The following is a 23,041-nucleotide window of genomic DNA, read 5'->3' as shown; positions in this document are numbered from 1 at the left end:
CAGTTTATATCACAATATTTTAATCTCATGATGATTAAAGAAATTCATAATACCAAATGGAATAAATAATTACAATAAATTAAACATAAGCATCACAGTAGCATTAAAAAAAACTCTGGTTTTGTTCTTTTTATTTCAGTCCAGTTCCCAGACTGCAATATTTTGTTTTTTTACACTCAAGACACAGCCATGCACAATTCAAAGTTCAAAAAGTCTATTGCTTCAACCACAATTAAAAATAGTTTATCCAAAACCTCATTTCCCCGTCACTCATATGTCCTTTTTCAAAGATGGGGAAAGGCCTGCTGAGGTATGCATGATGGATCAGCAGTTTTACAAAGCTAGACAATAATAAGAGTAGTAATAATAATAATGATAATAATTTAAAAAGTAACATTTTTTGTCTTTGTTCCATTCTCTTGATACACATTAATAGAGGAATTTTCACGCCACATGTACAGGTTTACACATTCAGAAGAAAGGAATGTACAGGAGCAACCACAGAAACGGGGCACGTCAGCAGTGTCTCTTGTCCCAAAATTCACCTTTTGTGCTCATAGTTCGGACCTGTACATGGGGGGGGGGGGGGGGGGCCCGACGTCCCAGGGGCTGGGCCAAGCTTCCTGTCAGGCCACCGACACCCACCTACCTACAGCACGCACACGCACACACACACACACGCACATGCACGTACTAACACCCAGCAGTGGTGCTCGGGACAGACTGTGTGGGCCCGCACACAGAGAGCTGCATTCATCGGCTCGCTGTCCAGTCGAAGGAGCGTCCCGGGAAGGACAGACAGGAGAGACGGGTCCAGGAGAGCCGAGACGGTGGTGTGTGTGTGTGTGTGTGTGTTCGTTTTTCTCTTTTTTGATTTCTTCAGGGTGTGAAACATTTATTGATACATACCATAGAGCAACCTGAATATTGTCATTTTAAGTTACATATTTCTGAAAAGGGGGCGGAGACAGTGGATGGGGGGCGGGTCCTGTCCTATTTACATACATATCCTAACAATCTTAACCTATTTGAAGATGAGATACAGTGTATAGTTTGTTTTACATGCATGGATTGTTGCATCCCTCCCACCCTTTGTTCTGTTGCTGTACAACGTGTGAGGTACAGTGTGCCTAAGCAGCTACCCTGCACCCCGACGTCAAGGTGGACAACACGCGTGAGGTGCCTTCTAGTGCAGATTGAGGTAGCCTCCCTAACACAAACAAATGCACACACACACACACACTCGCACACTGAGGCTACATGGGAAATGCCTGACAGAGCTACCAAATACCGACGTAAAGCAGATGACCTCTGTACAGGAATCGGTTCACACGCTTAGCAGGTATGGAGGGAATGTTGGCAAACAATACGACGCTCTGCTGTGCTGGTCTGTTGCTCATCGGGACCAGGTACAAATCGCAAACTACACAATGGGCAACTACTTTGCTCACTGGATAACGCTCCCCTATGATCCGCCGCGCGTTCCAAACACTCACTACAAGACGTGCAGATCATTCGACAGAGGACACGTGAAGCACCCGTGGAGGACAAAAGGACAATGAAGCGTGGATGAGCAGCAGCTTGAATAGAGAAGGAGGAGACAAGGGGGGAGGGGCCAAAAAAAGGAAAAGTCGCTTCCCAGTGTTTTTGTTGGTGTTTCCGTCCAAAACAATGTAGAGTCACAGTCACATAATGTATTCTGAAATATGAGACGGTAAAGACCACAGGACTTGTGCTTCTGCAGAGGAGATATTGGAGAATGACTTCTGTCATCTGCATTTCACATTTTACATGTTCGTACCATGAAGTTGAGTCACCACAAATAACTGATGGAAGAATCAATTAATTACAGGATGACAAAAATGTCCCTCCCGCCGCGTCGCAGTTTCTCATAATTCTTTTGCATTGAGACGCTTTCTGGCTTCAGGTTTAAGGTCACAGGGATGCAGGGGTCGGCCCACGGTGCGCACGCCCCATCGGAGACGACGCGCAATCGCTAAATACCTGGTAGATATTGAAGTGAAAAGGTGTGTCTGGGTGCGTTTGGTCTCGCATTTGTCCTCGTTTGCATTTCACAACTTATTGTCGAATGCAATAACAAGAATCAGAAAAAGATGGAGGGATGTTTGATGTTGTCTAAACTAGAGAAACACACTGAATATCTATTGGATAATCCTTTTGAGATGCCTGTACACAATTAATGCCTCAGTTTGTGAACTTGTTCTTGTTAATTAGTAAATACTTTGTGGTACTTTGTGCACCAAAAGTATTTTTTAAATAATCCAAACTCTGATACTATGGACCCAGTTTTAGAGAGAAAATTAGCAAATTATTTGAAGGTGACCTGAACTGAAGGTTGGCTCTGATGCAATGCAGGACATGTCTCTCTTCCTCTATATGAAGCAGATTGATGAAGGATGTTTAAAGCTGGCATATGAAATTATTCCTGACGCATTCAGGCTGCACCCCTACACACAATCACACACATACGCGTACAGTATGCCACCTTGAGATGTGACAATCCGCAGACGAGCAGCCGTGTTTCTCCACAGAGCCGCGGCCATGCAGGCAAAGGTTGGGACCAGAGTCACTCTCTCACATGAGCCACTGCAGGTACGAGTGTGGCCTGATTGAGCTCCACGGAGGAACTGGAGGAGAGACAAAACGGGGAAGGAATCTCAGGCTCTTTCGTTTTGACAGATGGTCCTCTTCTCTCCTCAAGTTTCCTCTCGAAATTTTATTTTTTTTGGTTTGGGGGGAGCGACCGCTGCCTAACAAGACGTATGTCACAAAGAGACGTGCACAGTTGTTCCACTCGCACACGCACACACACACACACACACACACACACGTACGTACTGTACTTGTGATGGACTGCTCTACATGTACAGAGTGCTGGAGAAGTAAACAAGGAGGCAAGGTCCCTTCAGCAGCGTGGCCCAGAGTGGCTGCAAGGCCAGATGTCCGTCCTACGTGTGAGAGGCCCGGGGTCTTATGTCCTTGTGCTGTCACGGTAAGTCACACAAAGCCCAACTGCCCCCCCCCACTCCCAATTCCATCCGCGATTATTGTGCTGCCACTGTCATGTCACCCACCCAAGCCCCTGCCGCCCCCCCCCACTAGTGAACGCACACCAGGGCTCCAGCCTCGGGTGGGGGACAGAGGGCTCCACACTAGCGACTGCTGTTCTTTATGGCTTCCTTCGCAGCTACAATCAGAGGCGTCAGGCTGGACAGAGGCTTCGCCAGCTTCAGGAAGGAATGCTGCAAGAGGACAAAAAAAGAATGTGTAGTGTCAGAAATGGGTGACTTTCAGTACGCTTTGCTGACATCTGCAGGCCATGACAGAGCGTGTGCGTTGCTTGCAGGTTCGGTTGAGGATCTAGATTTCGGTTGTACCTGGAGCAGCTCCTTGGCAGAGCCTCTGCGGTCCACATCCATCTCCAGGCAGCGGTTGAGGAAGTCTCTGAACACAGAGGACAGCCTCTCTGGGTTCTGCAGCTCTGGAGTCCCGTTGGTAGCGATCAGGTACAGCGCCTAAAAGGAACGACGTTAAAACAGACCATCACGTGAGGTTAAAGTCGAATCGGAGAGGTTTTAAACTCCGTCCCGTGTGGCGACAAAGGAGCTGGTTTTGCGTCTCACCCTCAGTGGATTCTCATTCAGGTAGGGCGGCTCTCCCTCGACCATCTCTATTGCCATGATCCCCAGGGACCAGATATCCACCTTCGGGCCGTAGGCCTTGCGGGTCACCACCTCGGGTGCCATCCAGTAGGGCGTCCCCACCATCGTGCTGCGCTTGTTCTGCTCGGGAGTTATCTGGGCGCAGAAGCCGAAGTCGGCTGCAGAGGGAGAGCGAAGCAGTGGTGAGTGTCGTGGTCTTTGTTTGCTTCATCACATTAAAGAGACGGATTCACTTTCCACTCATACCACGTGTGATTAAAGCAGTCGTTCATCCGTCACGGTGCCGTCTCTCTTAAACCATAACCCTCGGGGACCTTTCTCTCTCACAAAATGGGGCTTTTTACTTCTAACTTTAACTCTACCACATTAAAGCCAAGGGGTTTGAACTAAAAAATATATAAAGACTTACTAAGCTTGACGGATCCGTCCATGCCCAAGAGGATGTTGTCACTTTTTATGTCTCTATGGATCACCTGGTTGGAGTGTAGGAAGTCCAAGGCTTGAAGACACTGAAGAGAAAGAGGGAGAAAAAAGGCTCAACGATGTGCTAAAGGCCTTTGGATAATCCTTTTTTTATTGGCTAGGTGGAAGTGCTCGCAATTTTGTTAAAACGTTCGCCTGTGAAGGAGCTCTTCGTGGCCACTGAATCAATCGGAGGTATGGTAGGCCGATGTCCAAAGTTGGCTTCTTACCTCTCTGCAGACTGCGGCGATCTGGCCCTCGTCCATGCAGGTCTCAGTCACAACGTCCGTCAGCGAGCCTCCGGCCAAATACTCCATCACCACCCACAGCTCATCTCCTACTAAGTAACTGGAACAAACAACACAATGAAAACACAGCCCGACATGCATTGCATACTGTGGGGGGTGAGGGGGGGGTTGTGCTTTGACAAATCGACAAATCGACACAAAAGGACGTCCCGAAAGAAGCAGAAGAAGAGTATTTAGGCAGCATCTGGACAACGTACAACCCCTGATGCGGAGTCAATTACAACACGCAGTAGGTGCTCAAGCATGTGACTGCCAGCTGTGAACAACCGCAGGAGGACCAACGTCATGAAAGGAGCAGATGCTAAAGATTTGATGGAACATTGGAGACTGTGCGGTCAAATTCATTTCAAACAGTAGGTGGCAATCAGGCACCAAATGATGGATGCTGAACACCTTTAAGAAGCAAACCGAGGAAGAGGAAAGGGAAACGAGGAAGAAGGCTCAGGGGATCCTTCAATGTCAGTAATGGTGACAACATGTACTGAACTGAAGTTCGGACCCAAAATCAGTTACTAGTAGCAAAGGAACATCAAATACATTTGAACGATCTCTTAAATCACTGTATTAATGTCTGTCATGAAACTGTTCCGGCTTTGTAGGATTTGCTGCTTTTCTCTATATTTATAACAATATATTGATATATTTATGTTGGACGGCAAGCAATCTGAACACAACACTTGATCTATTCTGAAGCAAAATAGAGTTAAATAGGGTTTGTATCCACTGTGTTAAATATGATCCTGCGTGGGGAATCCTGACCTGTCCAGGTAGTTCACTATATTGGAGTTTTTGTTTTCCCTCATCACAAGGATCTCATTGATGATCAGCTCTTTCTTGGGCTGCTGCTGCAGGTTCATTTGCTTGATGGCCACCTGAGGAAAAGGACGAGGAATTCATGGCTCAGCTCAAGGAAAAGCCTCAACAGTAAAGTAAAAAAAAAAAAAAACACTGTGATTAATCGCCATCAGAACCCAACTCACCTCTTGGCCGGTTGCTATGTCGATGGCAGTGTACACAGTGCCGGACGCTCTGGTGAAACACACGATGAAAATCACCGTTATTATAATCATAACAAATGATAAAAAATGACATGATGATCATATTTTGTAAATGAATGTTTTGCAGTCAGACCACAGACTGCTGCCCTGTCCTATATAATTAAACTCAACGGGATAAACAGTACATAATAGCAGCAGTCCCATTTGGCTCTTCATTAATAAACTGAATGAAACCGCGATGCAAACAGAGATCTTTACGATTAGGAACGGTTTGCTCCTTGGTTGGTTTCCTCCTTATTTGGAAGTGCCGTTCACGATACTAAGCAAACCTTCCACTGGGAGTTTAGCCTTCCAGTCTTTCCACTTTCTCTTGCCCTCAGCTAGACCTGCGTGCTGTCGGACGCTGGTTTATGAGTAACGACGTGCAGTTCCTGGTACTAAAAAGGTTAGAGATAACCCACACTCATCTGCTGTTTACACCATCACACAGTTTCTGTAAGACGAGGAAAGAGAGATGAGGCTGATCTGGCCTTTGGCCATTTCACGATACAATTCTCATTTCCTCTCTGCTTATTTCTCCCACAGTCCTTCAGCCCGACCCCCCCGCCTCTGGCTCACTAAGGCGCGTCGCTACGGCTCCATCCCCCCCCTGGCCTGAGACCGACTGCACCATAAATTGCTCCGTTTTGAGTAACCGTGACGGCTTGTTTATGAGCTGCGGATGAACTTACCCTTGTCCTATTTTCTCGAAGCGCGTGTACTTCTTTTTGGGATCCCCCACGCTCACAATACTCCCTGAGTGAGAGAGAAAGCAGACATGTGAGCATTGAGCCCGTGTTTCATTAAAGGCTTTCACACAACTACACGCAAAACATCAGCGTAAAACCTTGCAGATTCTCGCAGTGCAGCACACGACATCTGTACTTCACGGTGCATGCTGGTGGTTTTGGGCTGGTTATGTTACGGAGAAAAGGAGCGGTCCAGAAAGCCAGTGACAAAAAGGACTACATTACTTCTAAATGCACAGATTATATGCACTGGAAATGATTTGAATGGAAGGAGGGTCGGGCCTGTCGTCTGAGTCCCTGAAGAAGCAGATGCCTTTCACAGTCTACACGTTTTGAACACCCCCCCCCCCCCCCCCGTGGCTCATGAAATGTCTCAGGAGGAACGTACGGAGTCTCTCCAGGATTTCCTCATCCGTCATTTTGGACTTCTTCCTCTGGCGGTCGGTGTGGCGATACATCGTGTCGGACGTGTTGTCCGGCTGGACCTGCGACTCCGGTGGAGTCAGCACTTCCTTGGCGGGGGTGGGCAGCTTTGGCTCCAGGACGGAGCGCGTGTAGATCTGCGGCGAGACGGGGAGGGGGGGGTCAAAGACACGCGGGATGGGGATTGTGCATTCGCCACCCGGAGGATTTCACTCAGAAACTCACAGATTTGGTGTGCTCCGGCCGAGGCGCGATGACCGGGGGCAGCTCGTCGTCATCGTCCTCTTCCTCCTCCTCCTCCTCTTCCTCCTCTTCTTCTTCTTCTTCCTCGTCTTCTTCTTCTTCGGACACGGGCGGGGCGATCGGGGGCTCCGACGATGATGTTTTGGCGCCCTGGGGGACGGAGATGGAGGTTAGCCCGGGTGCCTGTGCCATGTCGGAGCATGGAATGAAAAGAGCATGTGCAGATCTTTGCATTTATCTATGAAAAATACATGTCAACTTCACCACAGTAAACAGCCTGCAAACCCCAAAACAACCACAAACAGTGTTTGACGTTCGGCCTGTTGATTTGAAATAGAAGATACGAGCCGTGTTGACGGTGAATTCATTTTTTGATTGTATCAACCATATAACAAATTTAATCAAAAGCAGGGACATTAATTGCAGAACATAACAACATAAGCAAAATACATATCTGTTGTGATACATCTGACAGTTGGTATAAAAATGTAAAAAAAAAATATGAATGGGGTTAAATCGTTCGGAGCATTTGTGTTAATAGTGAAGGGTGTTATGGGTCCATTGGGTGCTACAGAGTCAAGCATTAAAAGAGCGAGGTGTCATCCAGTATAGTTAATCTCAGGAGTTTTACATTTACAAGGAGGCGGGTCGAGTGTTCCATGAGCCAAAGATGACAATGAAAGTTAAAGTAGCAATATGCTGTATTTAACTGTGCAAAGCAGGCTGCCACATTGCAGTAATGTGCAGCACGGTGATGAACAGCAGACATCCTCTTGATACCTTTTAACGAGCGGGATTAATAAACCTCGGGCATATTTATTATGCCTAATGCTCAGCCTTGATTCCCCTCCATCCAAAAAAAATCTCCCCCCCCCCCCCCCGCTAGCCTTGGATCATCTTCCTCTTACGGAGTGGAAACATTTCGTCCATTTCCAGCCTCGTCATGCATAAGTGAAGCAGTGCGGCTTAGTTCTGGTGATTAAGGGGAAAGGGTTTGGCTGAAGGAAAGTCCCGGTCCTTCATTGAGACGCACTGGGCCTCTGACCCGCTCCAAGGAGAGCCGGGCCAAGACTGCAGTGCAGCAATCAGTGTCTAACTGTAAGCAGTGCCATGTGTGTTATTTCTTTTGAGATTTTTTCCCTCCCCTCAGAGAGCCATGCGGTAATGTCTACAATGGTGATGAAGTCACATTATTGGCGATTGTAAAGAATGTGAGCTCATACATGCAGTTTGACAGTCATAGCAACCCTCTGCGGCATGCGTCCCTGCCCCGCCATTTCAGAGACGCTCTATTTGAAGCAAGATAAGAGGTGCTCTTGTGGAAGATAACAAACGCATCAGTAACATCAAAAAAGTAATATATCCCCCCCCCCCGCCCCATTAAAGTGTAATACAGAGAGTGATGGTGCGTCTGAAATCCAATATTTGTGTGTGTTTTTAGTCAAAATTAGGAGATCAAAATGAGCTTGAAAGCCAAAGCAGAGATACATTATGTGAAAAGTAATATGGAGGAGTTACCTTGTCAAATAATGCGCTGCAGGTTCTAAGGCTGACGGGAGGCCCAGAGGACAGCAGTCGGTTCTGAATGTGAAGGTTGAAAATGGATTTACTCAAAACAAACCCACACAACGTTTGAGGAGGGCTGGGGGGGGGGGGGGGGGGGGGGGAGGGGGGGCAAGCGGTACGCTGCTGAGGGACGGGCCGCAAATTGTCCTCCTGGCCCCCCCACCATGAGGAGGGGACACGCTGGGGACAAGAATGCCCCCCGTGGACCGTGCTAGAACATATTTTCAGGTTTCTGGTATAAAATATTTTAATCAGGGTTTATTTGACTTCTGTTCATGGACCCATTCCCGCTGACATGTTAAAGACGCAGCGCTTTACTTTTACTACAGCACCCCCACATACACACAGGTGTGTTACAATTATTCATCTTTTTCACTTCACATTTGTTCAAAAAGGTTTTCGGCACTTTTCCGTTCATCCATCACCAGCTCTAACTTTCGGATAGTAAAAGTTAATCGAACATGACAATTATTTCACTGTTAATAAAAAGAAACCTGGCTGTGATTGGACAAATGGGATTTTAATATCATACTATTAAACATTTATGAGCATCATAATTATGAATGTGTTGAAGACACTTTACACCTTTGCAATCGCTAATGACTTCTGCACATCAGTTCATTTTTGATTAACCATTTATGTGAGGATCAAAATGTTTTAACGTTGTTATCGTTCAGTTGCTTGTACAGACAGCATGTCACGTATTGTGTGAGCATGTAAGGTATCTCCATGCACCAACAATGCTGGTCCCTCCGGGTTTCCGTGAAGGTGAACAGCAGCGTCAACAATACGCGAGCGATAAAATGCCAGGAAACACATTCCAAACCAACCTAGAGCCCTAGAGCCCTGTGGTCTGACAATCAGGACTCTCTGGTTTGAGGCAGAAATAATATGAAATTAAGAACACTGCCAATGGATCGGGAGTTTATTCTTCATTCTTTCTTTTGTCTGGTACAGGTGAACACAGGGAAAAACACAAATGAGTCTTGGTTCCATCTGACTAAGACTAAAGGTTTTTTTTTCTTTTTCTTGTTGACTCCTTAATGAAAAGAAAAGGAACCTGCAGGGTCCACATCGACCGCAGCATGCTATAAGAAGAGAAGCAGGTGGCACGAGGAAAACCACACCGCCCCCCCCTCTAAAATATTTATTTACCAGGTTGGTAGAAGTTGCTGCTTTTAAGAATAAAATCAACGGGGGAGCATCAGGTGGCTCGTTGTTGGCTTACGGCTACTGCCTTAAAAAGGGAAGAAGTTGGTGTACGGACGTCAAACATTAGCGCCCCTCCCGCAGCTCGGCTTGACGTCTGTGCCGAGGCACCTCTGCGACGGGGGGGCCGAGGGCCGAGATGCTTTCAAGCGCCTTCGGTGGGCTGGCGCGTCCTTTCGAGGCCAAGCGCCGCTCGCCCTTCGCTGGCAAAGAGCTCTCTCTCTCTAAAGCAACGGCCCTGCATTAAGCGATCCCGTTGTAGTTTGCACCCGAGGGGGGGGGGGGGGGGGGAAGCGAGATCCCTCTGAACGGACCTGGTCTTCCACTTCTCCAACCGGGTGAGCGCGTGCAGGCCCCCCCCCCCCCCCCCCTGGAAGCATAGATTACTCTGGTCAAAGCCTGGAATGAGGTCACCACAGCGGGAGTCCTCCTAGATGAAGTTGAGCCTCCAGTGAAGCTTGTCTATCGGTATTTGAAAATCTGGTTGATTCGGTGCATTAGGAGGCGCACATTGAGGACAGTAAGCCTCCAGAGGGGAGCGCACGCAGCTCACCCATTAGAGGCAGAAGTGAGCGTGGTGAACTTGAAGGCTGGAAGGTGACGCGGTCCATCACAGATACAGAGCTGTCCTTGGAGAGGCAGGATCTGAGGTTTGAGGTCCCAAGGCGATGAAATAAAGCCGTACCGCTTCCACTTACCTGTTTTTTTAGATGTATATAAATCCTGAGGAAATATACATCTTTGGGGTGAGAGATCTTCTAATAAAATATGGCGAACAGCCAGAGATTGGGTCGATCTGTCCGTGCATTACTTTAATAAGCAGACCGCGTAGTGAGGTCATTACAAGCAGCGGGGCAATAAAGCCTCTGATGAAGCGGACGGACGAGCCACCTCCATCAAAAAGAGCAATGATTCATTTCAAATTCAGCACCAAGGAGTGGGTGTAGGTGGTATTAACTGACGACAACTGCCTCTTGGTCAGTTACTAACTGTATGGTTGTTTTTAATAACGCCTAATTTAGGTTAAACCAACAAACAGTAAGTTTAGATATTGAAAAAACTCACCAGAGTGTTTGCTGCTATGTACCCATGCGCCGACTTGTCTGAAACAGAAAGCAGCATTGTTCTAATCCATTGTACTATACATAATAAATGTTATTCTGCCGGGTGTTGTTTCGTTCCATCAGAGCCCTGATGTTGTTTACCTCCCGAGGTGAAGCTCATGTATTTCTGGTTGTTGACGGTCTCTTTGGAGTCGTAGAACTTCAGGACGTCCAATACGGCCTGCGGGTTCTTCTTCTGCTCCAGCTTGGTGATGTTGGAGGTCTGCAGAAGCCGTGCCCATTGCTCCGGGATACCCTGCACAAACAGACACAGGTCTCACGGTCAAGTTTGGTCCCGAGCAAAACGTGTTGGTTGTTAAAACCTTTTTTATGAAATGCATTGATTTTGGTGCCGCTACAATGAATGGAATAGTTTTACAATTAACAATTCTTCTTAGTTATGATTCATTCTTACACAAAAGAAAAAAGGTGTTAGAAAGACATTAGAAAAACTGAAATGAATTACAAACTGTGTGCAAAGGGCATTCAACTGAGGAGAGAAAGGAAAAAGCAAACACTGCGTCATGGTATTATATATCAAGGCTTGTTTAGGAATAAAATGTCAGCTGCAGGGGGGGGGAACTGCAGCTAAAAGAGACACTGCAGGATTGCAGTGCAGGTTTCACCTGACAGGGGAGGCACGGCGATTGTTATTCAAGTCACTCGTGTTACCAACTTTATGCGAAGGAGGGAAGGTATTCAGTCGACTCCGTCTCCTCGGAGAATCGTTTCAGAAGCACCAGAGGAACTCACCGTGAATTCTCCCGTTACGGCGTCAAAGCCGACGTGGATGGTGTGTTCAAAGTCTGACGGTAGAGATATCTCAGGACGTTCCTTCTCCTTCTTCTTGTTCGCTGCAGGAGCCAAACAGAAAGATCGAAGGCTGATTTCTAGTATTTCCACACACACACACACACACACAGGTGAAATACATGGTTGGGAGCACTCACTCTTGTCTCCCCCGGGGAAGATGGAGCGCAGGCGGACTTTCTTGTTCTTCTCGTCGGGAGCCATTGGAAGCGGTTTGGAGGCGTGATTCAGTGATGAAGAGTCTCGGGAACTACTGTTCATTCTCAAGGGGGGGGCCGGTGGTTTCTCTTCAATATCAACACTATCAGACATCTTTAGCAGCACTCACAATGTCCTATGAGAGAGAGAGAGAGAGAGAGAGAGAGAGGGGGAGAGGGAGAGGGAGCATTAAAGATGACGGGAGTCATGACAACCTTGAATTGCGACTAATAGCCCTACTTTGAAATATTTAATATAAACTCTGATGCCGTTTTATTTTGAAGTTTCTCGTGTCCCTGGGTTAACTTCACTTCCTGCCCTGGTGCGTTTTCCCCTGTGCGTGTGATTTTCTGCCCCATGATGGTCCTGATTGCTTCCTGCTGGTTTAAATACACCGGGGAGGTGCAGGTGATTGGACACAGCGGGGAACCAAGACACGGCAGACAATCACACTCAAGAGGGGAAAACACACCAGGGCAGGAAGTGAAGTTAACCCAAGGGGGCGTGAGGATACTAAAAAAAATAAAAATGCTAACACGTCTCATGCTTTTGTACAGCATATTACTGAGGGTTGCTTTTTGAATGGAGGTTGTTTCAGGTCAGAGGGTCCAGCTTGGAAAACAGTCACCAGGAAATGATTCTAAGAGAACGCTTCCACCCCTCGTCCTCTCATCTCCCATCTACCCGTCCCACTACGATCTCAAACCCCCCCCCCCCGCTGCCTCACCCCGAGGCCTCACCCATCATGTGATGTGCAGCGCAACCGTCCCAGAAAGCCGGTCATCCGGGCCGCCCCCTTTAGTGGAGACCTACATGTTAAACAAAGGCCAAAGCCCGGCTCTTACACAGGGCTCACTGCCTCTGAAACACACACACACACACACACACACACGTGCCCTCACTGTGGCCTTTACAATTTTATGTGACCATCTTCCTGGACGAGACAATGTCTGGATGGTTATAGACTACATTCCCCAACCTGAGGAATATTGGTTACAAGGCGCCATGATTAAATCAGTCAGGTAACATCATTGCATCTTTACTTTCCTTTGAGACACATTTGTCTTTTTTTGTTTGGACAGGACAACCACGACTTTATGACAAGGACTCTGAATATTATATCCACACGTCAGAACAAATTAACAACAACCCCTTCATTTACTTATTAGCTACTGGATAACTAGTTTATGTAAATACAGTTATTTAGAATGTAGATGAAGCACACTGTGGTGGACACAGACAGGGGTCACGAGAAGGTGACTCACTCCTGACGGATTGGCTAATAAAGTTAAAGTCAGCTGGGGCGCACAAACGGGTTTTTTTTACCAACCAGACAGCGGATTGTTTTCCGGGGTTTTCCCAGACTCTGTTGAGAGACGCTGCCGGAGCCTCTGATGGCAGTTTCTTTTCGTTTTGGGTGACTTCCAAGCGAGCGAACGTCATAAAACAGGTTCTATTAGGTCGGCGGGTTGGGCGTGTCGCTAATAAACCGAACGCAGCGAAACGCTGCAGTTTACAAAGCAATGTCTCAATGTGGACGGGGGAGCGAGCGGTCACATGACAAACAAGCCCAAATTTAAAGTCAAAAACAATCTTAGGCTAGAGCGTAAATTATATATATATATATAAACCACCATGTTTTTGGGCTGTCCAGACTGTGACTGATCCTTCTGTTAATCTATTAACATAATCTTCTGAACACAGTCTTGCCAAATACAGTATGTCATACAGCTGTCAAATAGTCATGCACAGATGTGGATTCGATAACGTGGACACGGCAAGACCTAAATACAGCAACTGGGATCTGCTCAATCAGGTCACTACGCAGTCAGCAAATACAGGAGGGAAAAATAAAAAAAACATCTGCAATAATAAATAATGAGGCTGAATCATTTGAACATAAAAATGGTTTCATTTTGCGAGGTTTGTTGGGTGGATTAAACTGTGCAGAATACCCTCATCAAAAAAATAGTGTGGGTGCGGCACAATGTGATCATTTCAGACACTTTGATCCACGCCGCTCGCCATTGGAGAGCAGCGCGGATGAATTATGTAGCGGGGAGAAGAAGGAGAAGAAGAAAAAAAGCGTCCCACCGGGGTCATGTCTGCATCCGGCGGCTGCGGCAGAATACGGCAGCAAGCCGGCGACCGGGCAAAAGGATTTCGAAGGATCCCCCCCAAAAAAACCCTGGAGGCCGCCGCCGCGCGTGCAGCTGTTTGGCTGATCACTCCGACGTGCTAAAGATGGCCGATTCCGTGGAGGCCCCCAGACGTCACCCCATTATTCCCTGGCATAAAGCGCTGACCTATTTACCGGCAGGCGGCGAGCGCACCTTCCCCAGACCGAGCAGCTCCTATTACACTCCAACACACGTGGGCTTGTCCCGCGACATCACAAAAGGAACCCGAGGCTCAACTGGTGGGAAGCAAACATCATTGAGGAGGACGAGCTCGGTCAAAAAAAAAAAAAAAAAAAATGCAGCTGTGATCCAAAATACGCTAATTTGTCGGAAATTGAGCCCGGTGCTCGTCTTGCTCAGGTAGGCTGTGGCGCTTTGACACCAGTTGACCGGATTAATTGAAGACAAAAAAAAAAAAAAAAGACGTCCACCTGCTGCTGCTCGGCTCGGATATTACCAGAGGATGTTTGCACGTTTCCCTCCTCATGAAATATTAATCCACCCACGAAGAAGCAGACATTTTCTCTGCTCTTTTTCAAACATTAATGCAGAATTTGCACGGCTAACGCAGGGAGAGGCTCTAATCTTGAGCCCAGTAATGGCGGGGGGGGGGCATAAGCCGGGCTCTTGGTGCCCCTGATTAGGACTCACGCTCTCCGTTTGACTTAGCTTCAGCTTCGGGCTGTGCTTCTTTGACGGGATGCTGATTACTTGGACGGGGACGGACAGCTAGAGGACATTCGAGGGGATGAGGAGGCAGGGAGGACAGCTGCACTTTAGCAATGTTGTCCCCTTCATCTCGGGGCTTACACCACTTGTCCAGGTCCTGTGGTTAGGAGAGAGGTGTCCCATCCTCCTGCCCGGTAAGAGCAGAAGAAAGTACATCTTCACATAACACAGAACCCCGCCCCCCCCTTCACCAGGACAACACACAGGCGTCAACACACACACGAATGGTCCTCTCTCTTGGCCTGTCGAGGTCAAAATTGAACACGCAAAATCCCGGTGCAGATAACCTCGCCCCATCGCCCCTCGCCCCATCGATCAACGTAACAATTATTTTTCTCTCCTATCAGAATTAATGACCCAATTACTTAAAAATAATCCACAGTTGAGCAGGTTCGCCTAATTTAACCACACTAGTTACAGGACTCTCACATTTTTTTAAATAAAACCGAATTTACTGTTTTAGGTGAGACGATTGATGCCACTTAAAATTGTTTGGTAAATATTAGCTTAGCATAAATACCAGACACCCTGGTAACTCAATCCACCCATCAGCACTCAAATGAGTTATTAATGACGCTTGATGAAGGCTTCATTACGTATGTATTTATATTTATTAAGATGTTATCGTTTGTATAGTGTGAATTGTTTAAAAATCGAACTTCTCTTCTAACTATTTACAGCGGTTGCACATGCCTCGGGGCCAAAAGCCAAAAAAGGAAAATGAATATCTCCATCTCTGTGGTATAAAAGGCTTATCGGCGTTCATAATATGCTAACTAGAGCATGATTACACAATGTCGAAAAGCTAAATGGATGCAATAGTTTGTCTGTGTCCACCAACACCGACCTCCCACACTGCATCCCTCTGTGATCTGAACAACAGACTGAACAAGATTTTTTTTTTTTTTTTTATGAACGTGATAACTAGCAGTTAAAATACATCGCTTATTGGTACACGTTGATCTATTAATAGCCATCAGACAGATGTTTGTCTGCATCGACACAGTGATAAAAACAACCACACGCGTGACCCTCACAGAGTCAAAATATTCCCCCCCACCCCTCCCCCCACACACAATGTCTGACTTACTCCACGGGACTTGTATTCAGAGAGAATCGCTTCAGTCCACCACGAATCTCATTCCAGACTCCTTCCTGTCCAGAACTCCCCTGCTGCAGAGGCTTGTGAGCGTGTTGTCATTTAATATTTAGTTTGGGTGAAACCGCCCTTGTGCGTCTCGTATAAGAGCTGTACAAGGGCGTGTGTGTGTGTGTGTGTGTGTGTGTGTGTGTGTGTGTGTGTGTGTGTGTGTGTGTGTGTGTGTGTGTGTGTGTGTGTGTGTGTGTGTGTGTGTGTGTGTGTGTGTGTGTGTGCGCGCGCACGGACTAATGTGCACGTCGCCTCCCATGTCAGTTTTCTCATTTTCATCCGATTCTGTCACCCTCTGAAAATGCAATCAGCTGTGTGCGCTCTTACTTTTTGCAGAACTAGATCAACATGAAACAGAAGCGTCGATCGGCGCAGTGGACAGAACAGTTTGAGCAGCTTAGATCAAAAGTTATGGATCAAAGCGCTTCGTCGTGCGGCACTTTATTTGGTCGGGTGGGAAAGCGTGAATGAAAACAGACGGCCAGTAGGTTTTTTCCTTTTAGGCCGCCAGCTTGGCCAGGATTATCCTGGCTAAATGAATTGTGCTTTAAAATATGGTTGCTCATTTCGGTCAAGTAGACGAAAAGCTATTAAAAGCTTAGCAAGCCTTATTTACACTACTGGTTGTCTGTTTGGAGAGATTATTCTTACCTGATAAATACCTTATTATATACAGAGCACATTTCAGTTTATTCTGAGCCAGGAAACAAGCATCATATTTTTCATCAATGCATTACTCTTTTACTTATGAATTTGCAGGCATTCAATTAGACAGTAAAGACAAGATGGATGCTTCGTATCAACAGCTCGGACGTGAGGTCTTTATTTGGCAGGTGGTCGTGGAGACTTACAGGTGACATCATCCGACAGAAGACATCGCAGTCATGAATCATGTGTCTCAGGTGACCAATAACATTAAACTGCTATTGCAGCTCAGTGGAAACCGCTTCATACTATTTTTTTTTAAATTCCAACCAACCTTCAACCGTGAAACAATGAATAGTATGAACACTATCAGTAAGGAACGATAAGGTTTTTAAGATTCTTTTAAGACTCCACCGGCCTTCAAACCGAGCGTCACCGTCGGCATCAACGCACTTCAACGACGCGGCGAAGACTCGCTTCGTATCTCTCCTTGAACTGGAAAAAGCAATTAAGACAAGCCTCCCGCGTTTGGTGTCATGTGATCACAAAACCTGTCTCTGCTTCTTCACTGCAATTAGTCTTGACTCAAACTTTACTTTTTTTCTTCCAACTCCAAAGGAGATGATTGCCGCTCAAGCTGTGAGCACCGAGGCCAAAGTTGCTGCTCGTGTTTCGCGCTTCAAGGCCACAGAAAAGTGTGTTGATGTTGTCGTTGTCGTGTTTTGTTGCATTAGTGTGGGTGTGGGTGGGTGTGGGTGGGTGGGTGTGCTTGAGTGCCAGCTGGAGGCTGAGACTGGATTCCCTCCATCGGGGGCCAGCTGGTGCGCCTGCTCTAAGTCCCGTTGAAAGGGTTAAAAAGCAGATTTGTAAGACAACATGGGAGAAGAAAAGCGATGTGTACAGCGTGCACGTATCAAAGCTTAACGCATTGTTCGGCATCCTCGTGTGGGTCTTACTTGAGACACTGTGCCCCACGGACACTCTGTCTCTACCCCCCCCCCTCCCCCTCACACGGCCTATGGTAAAGTCACGCTGGTGCGTCGCCTCTACAACCGGACGTCAGTCTCATTTCAATGACGTTTTTTCCGCCCGCATTGTGCGTTTAACAAACACTGACACAGCCCCCCCTCCCTCCCACTCGTGTCAACTAGTGACTCTGCGGACAGGAGTTGTGAAGGCCACACACCCAAGGGGGGGGGGGAACTGAATTTGGGACTACCTGCTCCGGGTGTGGGTTCTGTTTTTGTTTGAGACAGATGAGTTAAGATTCATTTGTGGCCATGGCAATGGGCGTTTGCTATAGTTATGCACCATAAGCCGTGCCTTTCTTAAATTCAGTATAATTTTGTGGAGCACACATGTTCGACGCCAATGACTCGTCTTAATCAAACACAGCGATGCTGCATTAACACTTGCATGCAAACCAAAGCCTTATGTAGACTCCTCTCGGGAGTGTTCGGTACATTTTCTAAAACGTCATCGTTCTCATTTCTCTCTCTCAGACCCCGGCGTGACCCGGTGAAACTTGTTAATCTCTTAAACCCCCCCTCCCCCCACCCTGAACCTGCTGGCCTCCTCTGCAACCTTTCATCCCGCAAAGACGTCGCTGGGACACAGGGTTTTTTTTTTTTGCAGTTTGTGTTTGATGTGTCAGAAACGGTGTAAGTCACAGAAGGACTATCTCTGTCACACGGGGCACTGAGGGACACAAAAAGACACACACACACACACACACACACAACCTCATTCTAAGTAGCAACAGACATCAAGTAGGGAGATTACGGGAGGAGCTGTGTTAATGTGTCAGTGTGTGAGTGTGTGAGCGTTTCCTCTGTCTCTCTCCATCCGTCTCCCTCACTTACACACCCCCCCCCACCCTCCCCTTTCCAAGACAAAATGGCCAGATGGCTTCCAATCCTACATGCTAATCCACAACACACAGACTGCAGCTCCGACACACCTACACACGAGAACACTGCTCCGCTTTAGACGGTGCGACGGCCTTAAAAAAAAAACACACACACAAAGCACACCACGCGAGGCCAAATAAACACGTTTCCAAACTGTCAACAAGAGGCCCAACCGATGAACCCAGACATAAGGCCATAACTCATCCGGACCGAGTCGTCGACAGATGGAGGCCCCGCTTTGCGTGTGCCGTGCGTCCAGCTATCGCCTTTCAGGAAGCCCGGGTCAGGCGGGCCGCGAGCCAAGTCCAGGTCCTGTGTCGAGAAGCAAGAGAAGCCGCCGCGCGTGTTGGGTTACGCAGGCCAGCCGGAAGAGGAGGGGAAGCCCGGGGCACCGTGGAGACACACGAAGGCAGACGATACGAAACGAAACATACCATCATTGATTATAGTGGCATGCAAAAATACTTTCAACTCCACATTGGGATTAAGTTTTTAAGAATTGGAGGGACTGATTCACCTTTTTGTCCTATTAATAAGCTGTATGCACATATGCTATGTGGAAGGGATCCTTTTTTAATGTGTCGACTCGACGTAAACATTGCTTTCTAAACTTTCATTTGCAATAAACAAATATATTGATATAAATTACAAGCTTGACGAATCAGCTGTGTGAGTAGTGGTCTGATCTCATTATCGGTGCATCTCTAATAATCTTTTTTTTAAATACTTTGGGGGATCCAAGTTAATCCCCAGAGTTAGTTGTGAAAACATTTGCATGATTCACCAAGCCACCATAAGCTTCATTTTCGCCTGCACAATTCCTGTTTACACTCCAAACAGTCTGCTTCAGGGAGCAGCTTTACTTGTATTTTTAAATATCACAGAGCGCACATGCAGATTCTTTGCAAATATAAAATTTCCACGCAGGTGCCAGTAACACCGGCGGTGACCTGCGGCAGGACAAAGGCCTCTGTGTGAGTACCGCCCGGAAACCCTGGAACGCAAAAACCCAGCCATTAGCCGCCCATTTGCCTGGAACAGACGCGTGCAGATGACGCTGCGATGAACACGCGTGATGCGCGCCGTCTGAGACGACCACAGAGGCAACGAGTTCAATGAGCAGGATGTGTCAACTCCAAACACCCTAATGCATAACGCATCAGCTTTGTATTAGATTACTACCAAGGGGGGGGGGGGGTGTTGTGTACTGACACAAAATATTGTATCCACAAAATCGGCAAATAACTAACAGTTATTGAACGACAAAGGAGGGGCCGTGGTGTTTTGGTCGTTGGGGGACGCTCGACATCCCAAAAAGAGAGGTGAGGGGGGGGCACAAAATCCCCAAACGCGGGGGGGGATGAGTGCGGTCACGGCGTCGGGACGGATGGATCGGGGGATGAATGGAGGGCCGGGGGATCTCATCGGTATCAATACGACAGGCCGACGCTCAGAGGGAGCAGCACCTTCGGCATCCCATCCCCCAATTCCCCTCTGCACTCATCTCGGCCTCCCTCCATCACTGACGTGACTCTCTCGCATCCCTCGTTCAGGCGACGGCGCAGACAACAGGTCCCCCCCCCCCCCCATCGGGCCCGAGGATGACTGCGCCCTTCTCGGATATGAATCTACCTCAGCGGGAGCTCTGCAGCCACGAATCTGAATGAGCAGAAGTGACGGGGTGTGAGGGGGGGAGGAGGGGGGGGAGGTGTGAGGGGGGGGATGCACATCCTCCACCGTATAACGGATTCCTCCCTCCCTTCGTCCGTCCTCTACCTCCGCCTACACCACCGATGGCGGTGGAAGAATCTGAGGCAGAGTAGCTCAGCTTTCATAGGACCGGGCCCCAGCCCCCACTCCCCAAATGAAGTCAGGTGACCAGATGTATATCTTCCTGCTACACACACACACATCCATGTAAAAGCCAGGAGACAGCGGCACATCTCTGCTTGTGGTCACCGAATGACCGAAATGGAAAGAAGACATTTTCATCGTGAAACCCTCCCTAGAAAGCACGTAGGTGAGGCCGCGCAGAGATAACAAAAGAGCACCTATCAGCATGTAACCATCCATCACCCCCCACCCCCAATCCACAGCTCTGATCCATCCGTTAGCCTCTGGTCTACGGACCCAAAATAGCACCGCTTCTTTTTTGTTCCAGTGTTGCCACTGCAGCTGCTGCATTTCTCCAGGACTGACACAGGCTAGCGCGCGCTCGCGCACGCACGCACGCGCACAAAAGGCCGGTACAAGCGCCACCATTGATTCCAACACCTCCCCATCAATAGGGATGCTATCTGCGAGGCACAAGGGAGTGTATACAGAGATGATGTGATGCAGTGCGCGTGCGTGTGCGCGCGCGTGCGCGCGTGTGTGTGTGTGTAGGGAGGGGTGGGGGTATATATGATCACAGAAACACGTCTCGAGCCCTTCTGTTGCAGGCATCCATTTCCATATCTCTGCTGCTCTACTGCTGATGAAACAGCTGCCTTCTGAGCAGGGCAGGATGAAGAGTGGAAGGGGTAAAAAAAAAGGGGGGCTACAAAGCAGCCCTACATACACAGCCTCCCCCTCCTCCCCTCCTCTATTGCCATACATAAGAGAGGGTATTACCTGAAATATGTCTTCACATTGTCTTGCTCCGTGTTTCGCCGTTGAGCCCGGAGCTCTGGTGGATTCATCGTCAGCCGCGGCGTCCTAGTGACAGTTTAAAGGCAGGACTGCCATTCTCTTGTCAGACCAGTTCCTGACCCTAAAACAAGAGAAGCGAGCTCGTTCGGCAGGCTGGATGCTTCACTGGCTGCTCGCTGTTCCCTAGCCCGTGATGTCATCCACCCGGCTGCGCTCATTGGCTGAAAGGCTGAATATTAATGCGGGGGGAGGCGGTTCTAGTGGGGGGGGGGGGGTAGGCAGACGCGGTTGGTTTTGTGTTTAACCGAAGAAAACCTGCTCTGCAAAGAAGGAGAGGAGGGAGGGATGGTAAATGTGTTTTCTATCTTAAGTATTTCTACAGGAGCACTGGTAAAACTGGATATATCACCTGCAAGATTTGAACTGTCAAGGCCTCCAAAGGGCTGTGGTAGATTCATAGATTCACAATGTCGTTAAAGGCCATGCAGAAGAAAACGGCACATTGTAAAACGAAAATATGATCAAAGTTGATAATCAGTTGCATACTGGTTCAGTTGAACAAGCAGGGTACAACTAATATATATATACCAATTTTTTTTCTTCTGTAATGGGCCTCAGTCAGGGGGGGATATTTTATTTTAAGTGATCTTTGTCCTGAAATAAATAGTTGTGATAAACATTTTTTAATTCTGGAAAAAAGCGTTTATTTTACAGGTGGTGGTATAATTAAGATCTACCTTAAATATTGTTTAATAATATGTTTAATATTTCACAAACCATGGACTGAAGCCCATGACATGACAAGTTTCCCTGTGAATGAATGCCTGGTGCTCAACACTGAAATATTGATCAGAGGATTTCCGATTGATAAAAGGTCATCTATATGTCATGTCACGATGTCCGTATCCACCCTCTGTGCACCAGAGAGCAAAATAGATTGGCTGTCTGTTCAAATACAGTTTTGTGTGCATTCTCCTTTCAAAACTGTAGTTTTTATTTTCATAATTAAAATAATAATATATATTTCAAACATATTTTATTCTGACCATTTTTTAAATTTTATTCGAACAAAATTATTTTTCAGCCGTTTAGCATAAATGTGACTGGGTTCATGAGCAGGCGGAGACGACAACCCAAAACCTCACTGCATTCGCCCTAATTTGCCTATGATGTCATCTTTTTCTTCTATCTCACCTGTGATTGGCTGAGTGGCACAGCATCTGCTCTGTCTCATGGAAAGTGCTTCAAGCCCAAGGTGGAGGACTATCTGAGGCTCTGTGAATCATGGCTGGTTGTCCTGACAACCCCTGTAATGTCGACTCCTTGTCAGAGAGTAATATGGCTGTTCTGTGACAGCGTTTCCTCAAATGGAGAACCTGATAATAAAGAGAGGAATGTTCACTATGATCCTCAGGAGGAGCATCAGAAGGTGGCTTTTTTATTTTTTTATTGCAAGACAAAATGTAGCTTTTTAATGATTCATAAAATATACAAAAATAACATGTAGTATACTTTGGAAACAATCATGACAATTCTTAACTCTTTGGGATTTTAAACATAAAAGAAAGTAAAAATACTCCTCAATCTGAGACAACACAACTATGACAAAGCATTTAAATAATGATACCTCAATTGGATGATGTTGAACTCCCAGCAAAATACTATAGAGATGTATTTTTCATTATATTTTTAACATAAGCCTCCCGAGAGTTTAAGTCGGCAGCAAACCACTAATTCATTCATGCTTATGACTTTCGTAAAAGTGACTGTAATTCTGGATATTCACAGTGGGGTCATGTGTAAAAACCGTGAACAGGTTTAGCTGTCCACCAGAGGCCCAACGCATGGACTCCCTCCAACATCAGAGCATTTCAGGGTCATCATCAACGAAAATTCCCAGGTCGCGGAATTAAAAATGCATAATGTCAACGGCGTCAACTGTCAGCGCTTGATCAATTCAAGTGTTTTGTTGGTGTTCGGCTGTTCATACCACCCGCTACACAGT

General features: G+C 47.3%; 1 protein-coding gene across 3 annotated transcripts; it reads right to left on the bottom strand.

Annotated features, from left to right (window-relative positions):
* Window positions 1-114: 114 nt before the first annotated feature.
* Window positions 115-21,232, bottom strand: LOC119214969 (serine/threonine-protein kinase PAK 3). 3 transcript variants are annotated; one of them, XM_037466673.2, is made up of 16 exons: window positions 21,019-21,232; window positions 11,734-11,927; window positions 11,537-11,637; window positions 10,886-11,039; window positions 10,746-10,783; window positions 8,424-8,486; window positions 6,888-7,088; window positions 6,628-6,799; window positions 6,183-6,246; window positions 5,434-5,482; window positions 5,213-5,325; window positions 4,376-4,493; window positions 4,093-4,192; window positions 3,645-3,841; window positions 3,399-3,536; window positions 115-3,263 (listed from the first exon to the last, which is right to left on the bottom strand). In XM_037466673.2, exons 2-16 carry the CDS (start codon window positions 11,903-11,905, stop codon window positions 3,174-3,176), a joined length of 1,770 nt encoding a protein of 589 aa, XP_037322570.2. In that variant the 5' UTR covers window positions 11,906-11,927; window positions 21,019-21,232; the 3' UTR covers window positions 115-3,173. The 3 variants fall into 3 exon arrangements, with proteins under 3 accessions (XP_037322570.2, XP_037322571.2, XP_037322572.2); XM_037466674.2 differs by having other exon boundaries at window positions 6,888-7,055; XM_037466675.2 differs by lacking the exon at window positions 8,424-8,486 and having other exon boundaries at window positions 6,888-7,055; window positions 21,019-21,231.
* Window positions 21,233-23,041: the final 1,809 nt, after the last annotated feature.

The sequence above is a fragment of the Pungitius pungitius genome, chromosome 16, assembly GCF_949316345.1.
Source record: "Pungitius pungitius chromosome 16, fPunPun2.1, whole genome shotgun sequence".
NCBI classification, from domain to species: domain Eukaryota; kingdom Metazoa; phylum Chordata; class Actinopteri; order Perciformes; family Gasterosteidae; genus Pungitius; species Pungitius pungitius.
The sequence above is the reverse complement of the archived record's forward strand: the minus strand, read 5'-3'. Positions and strand labels throughout refer to the sequence as shown.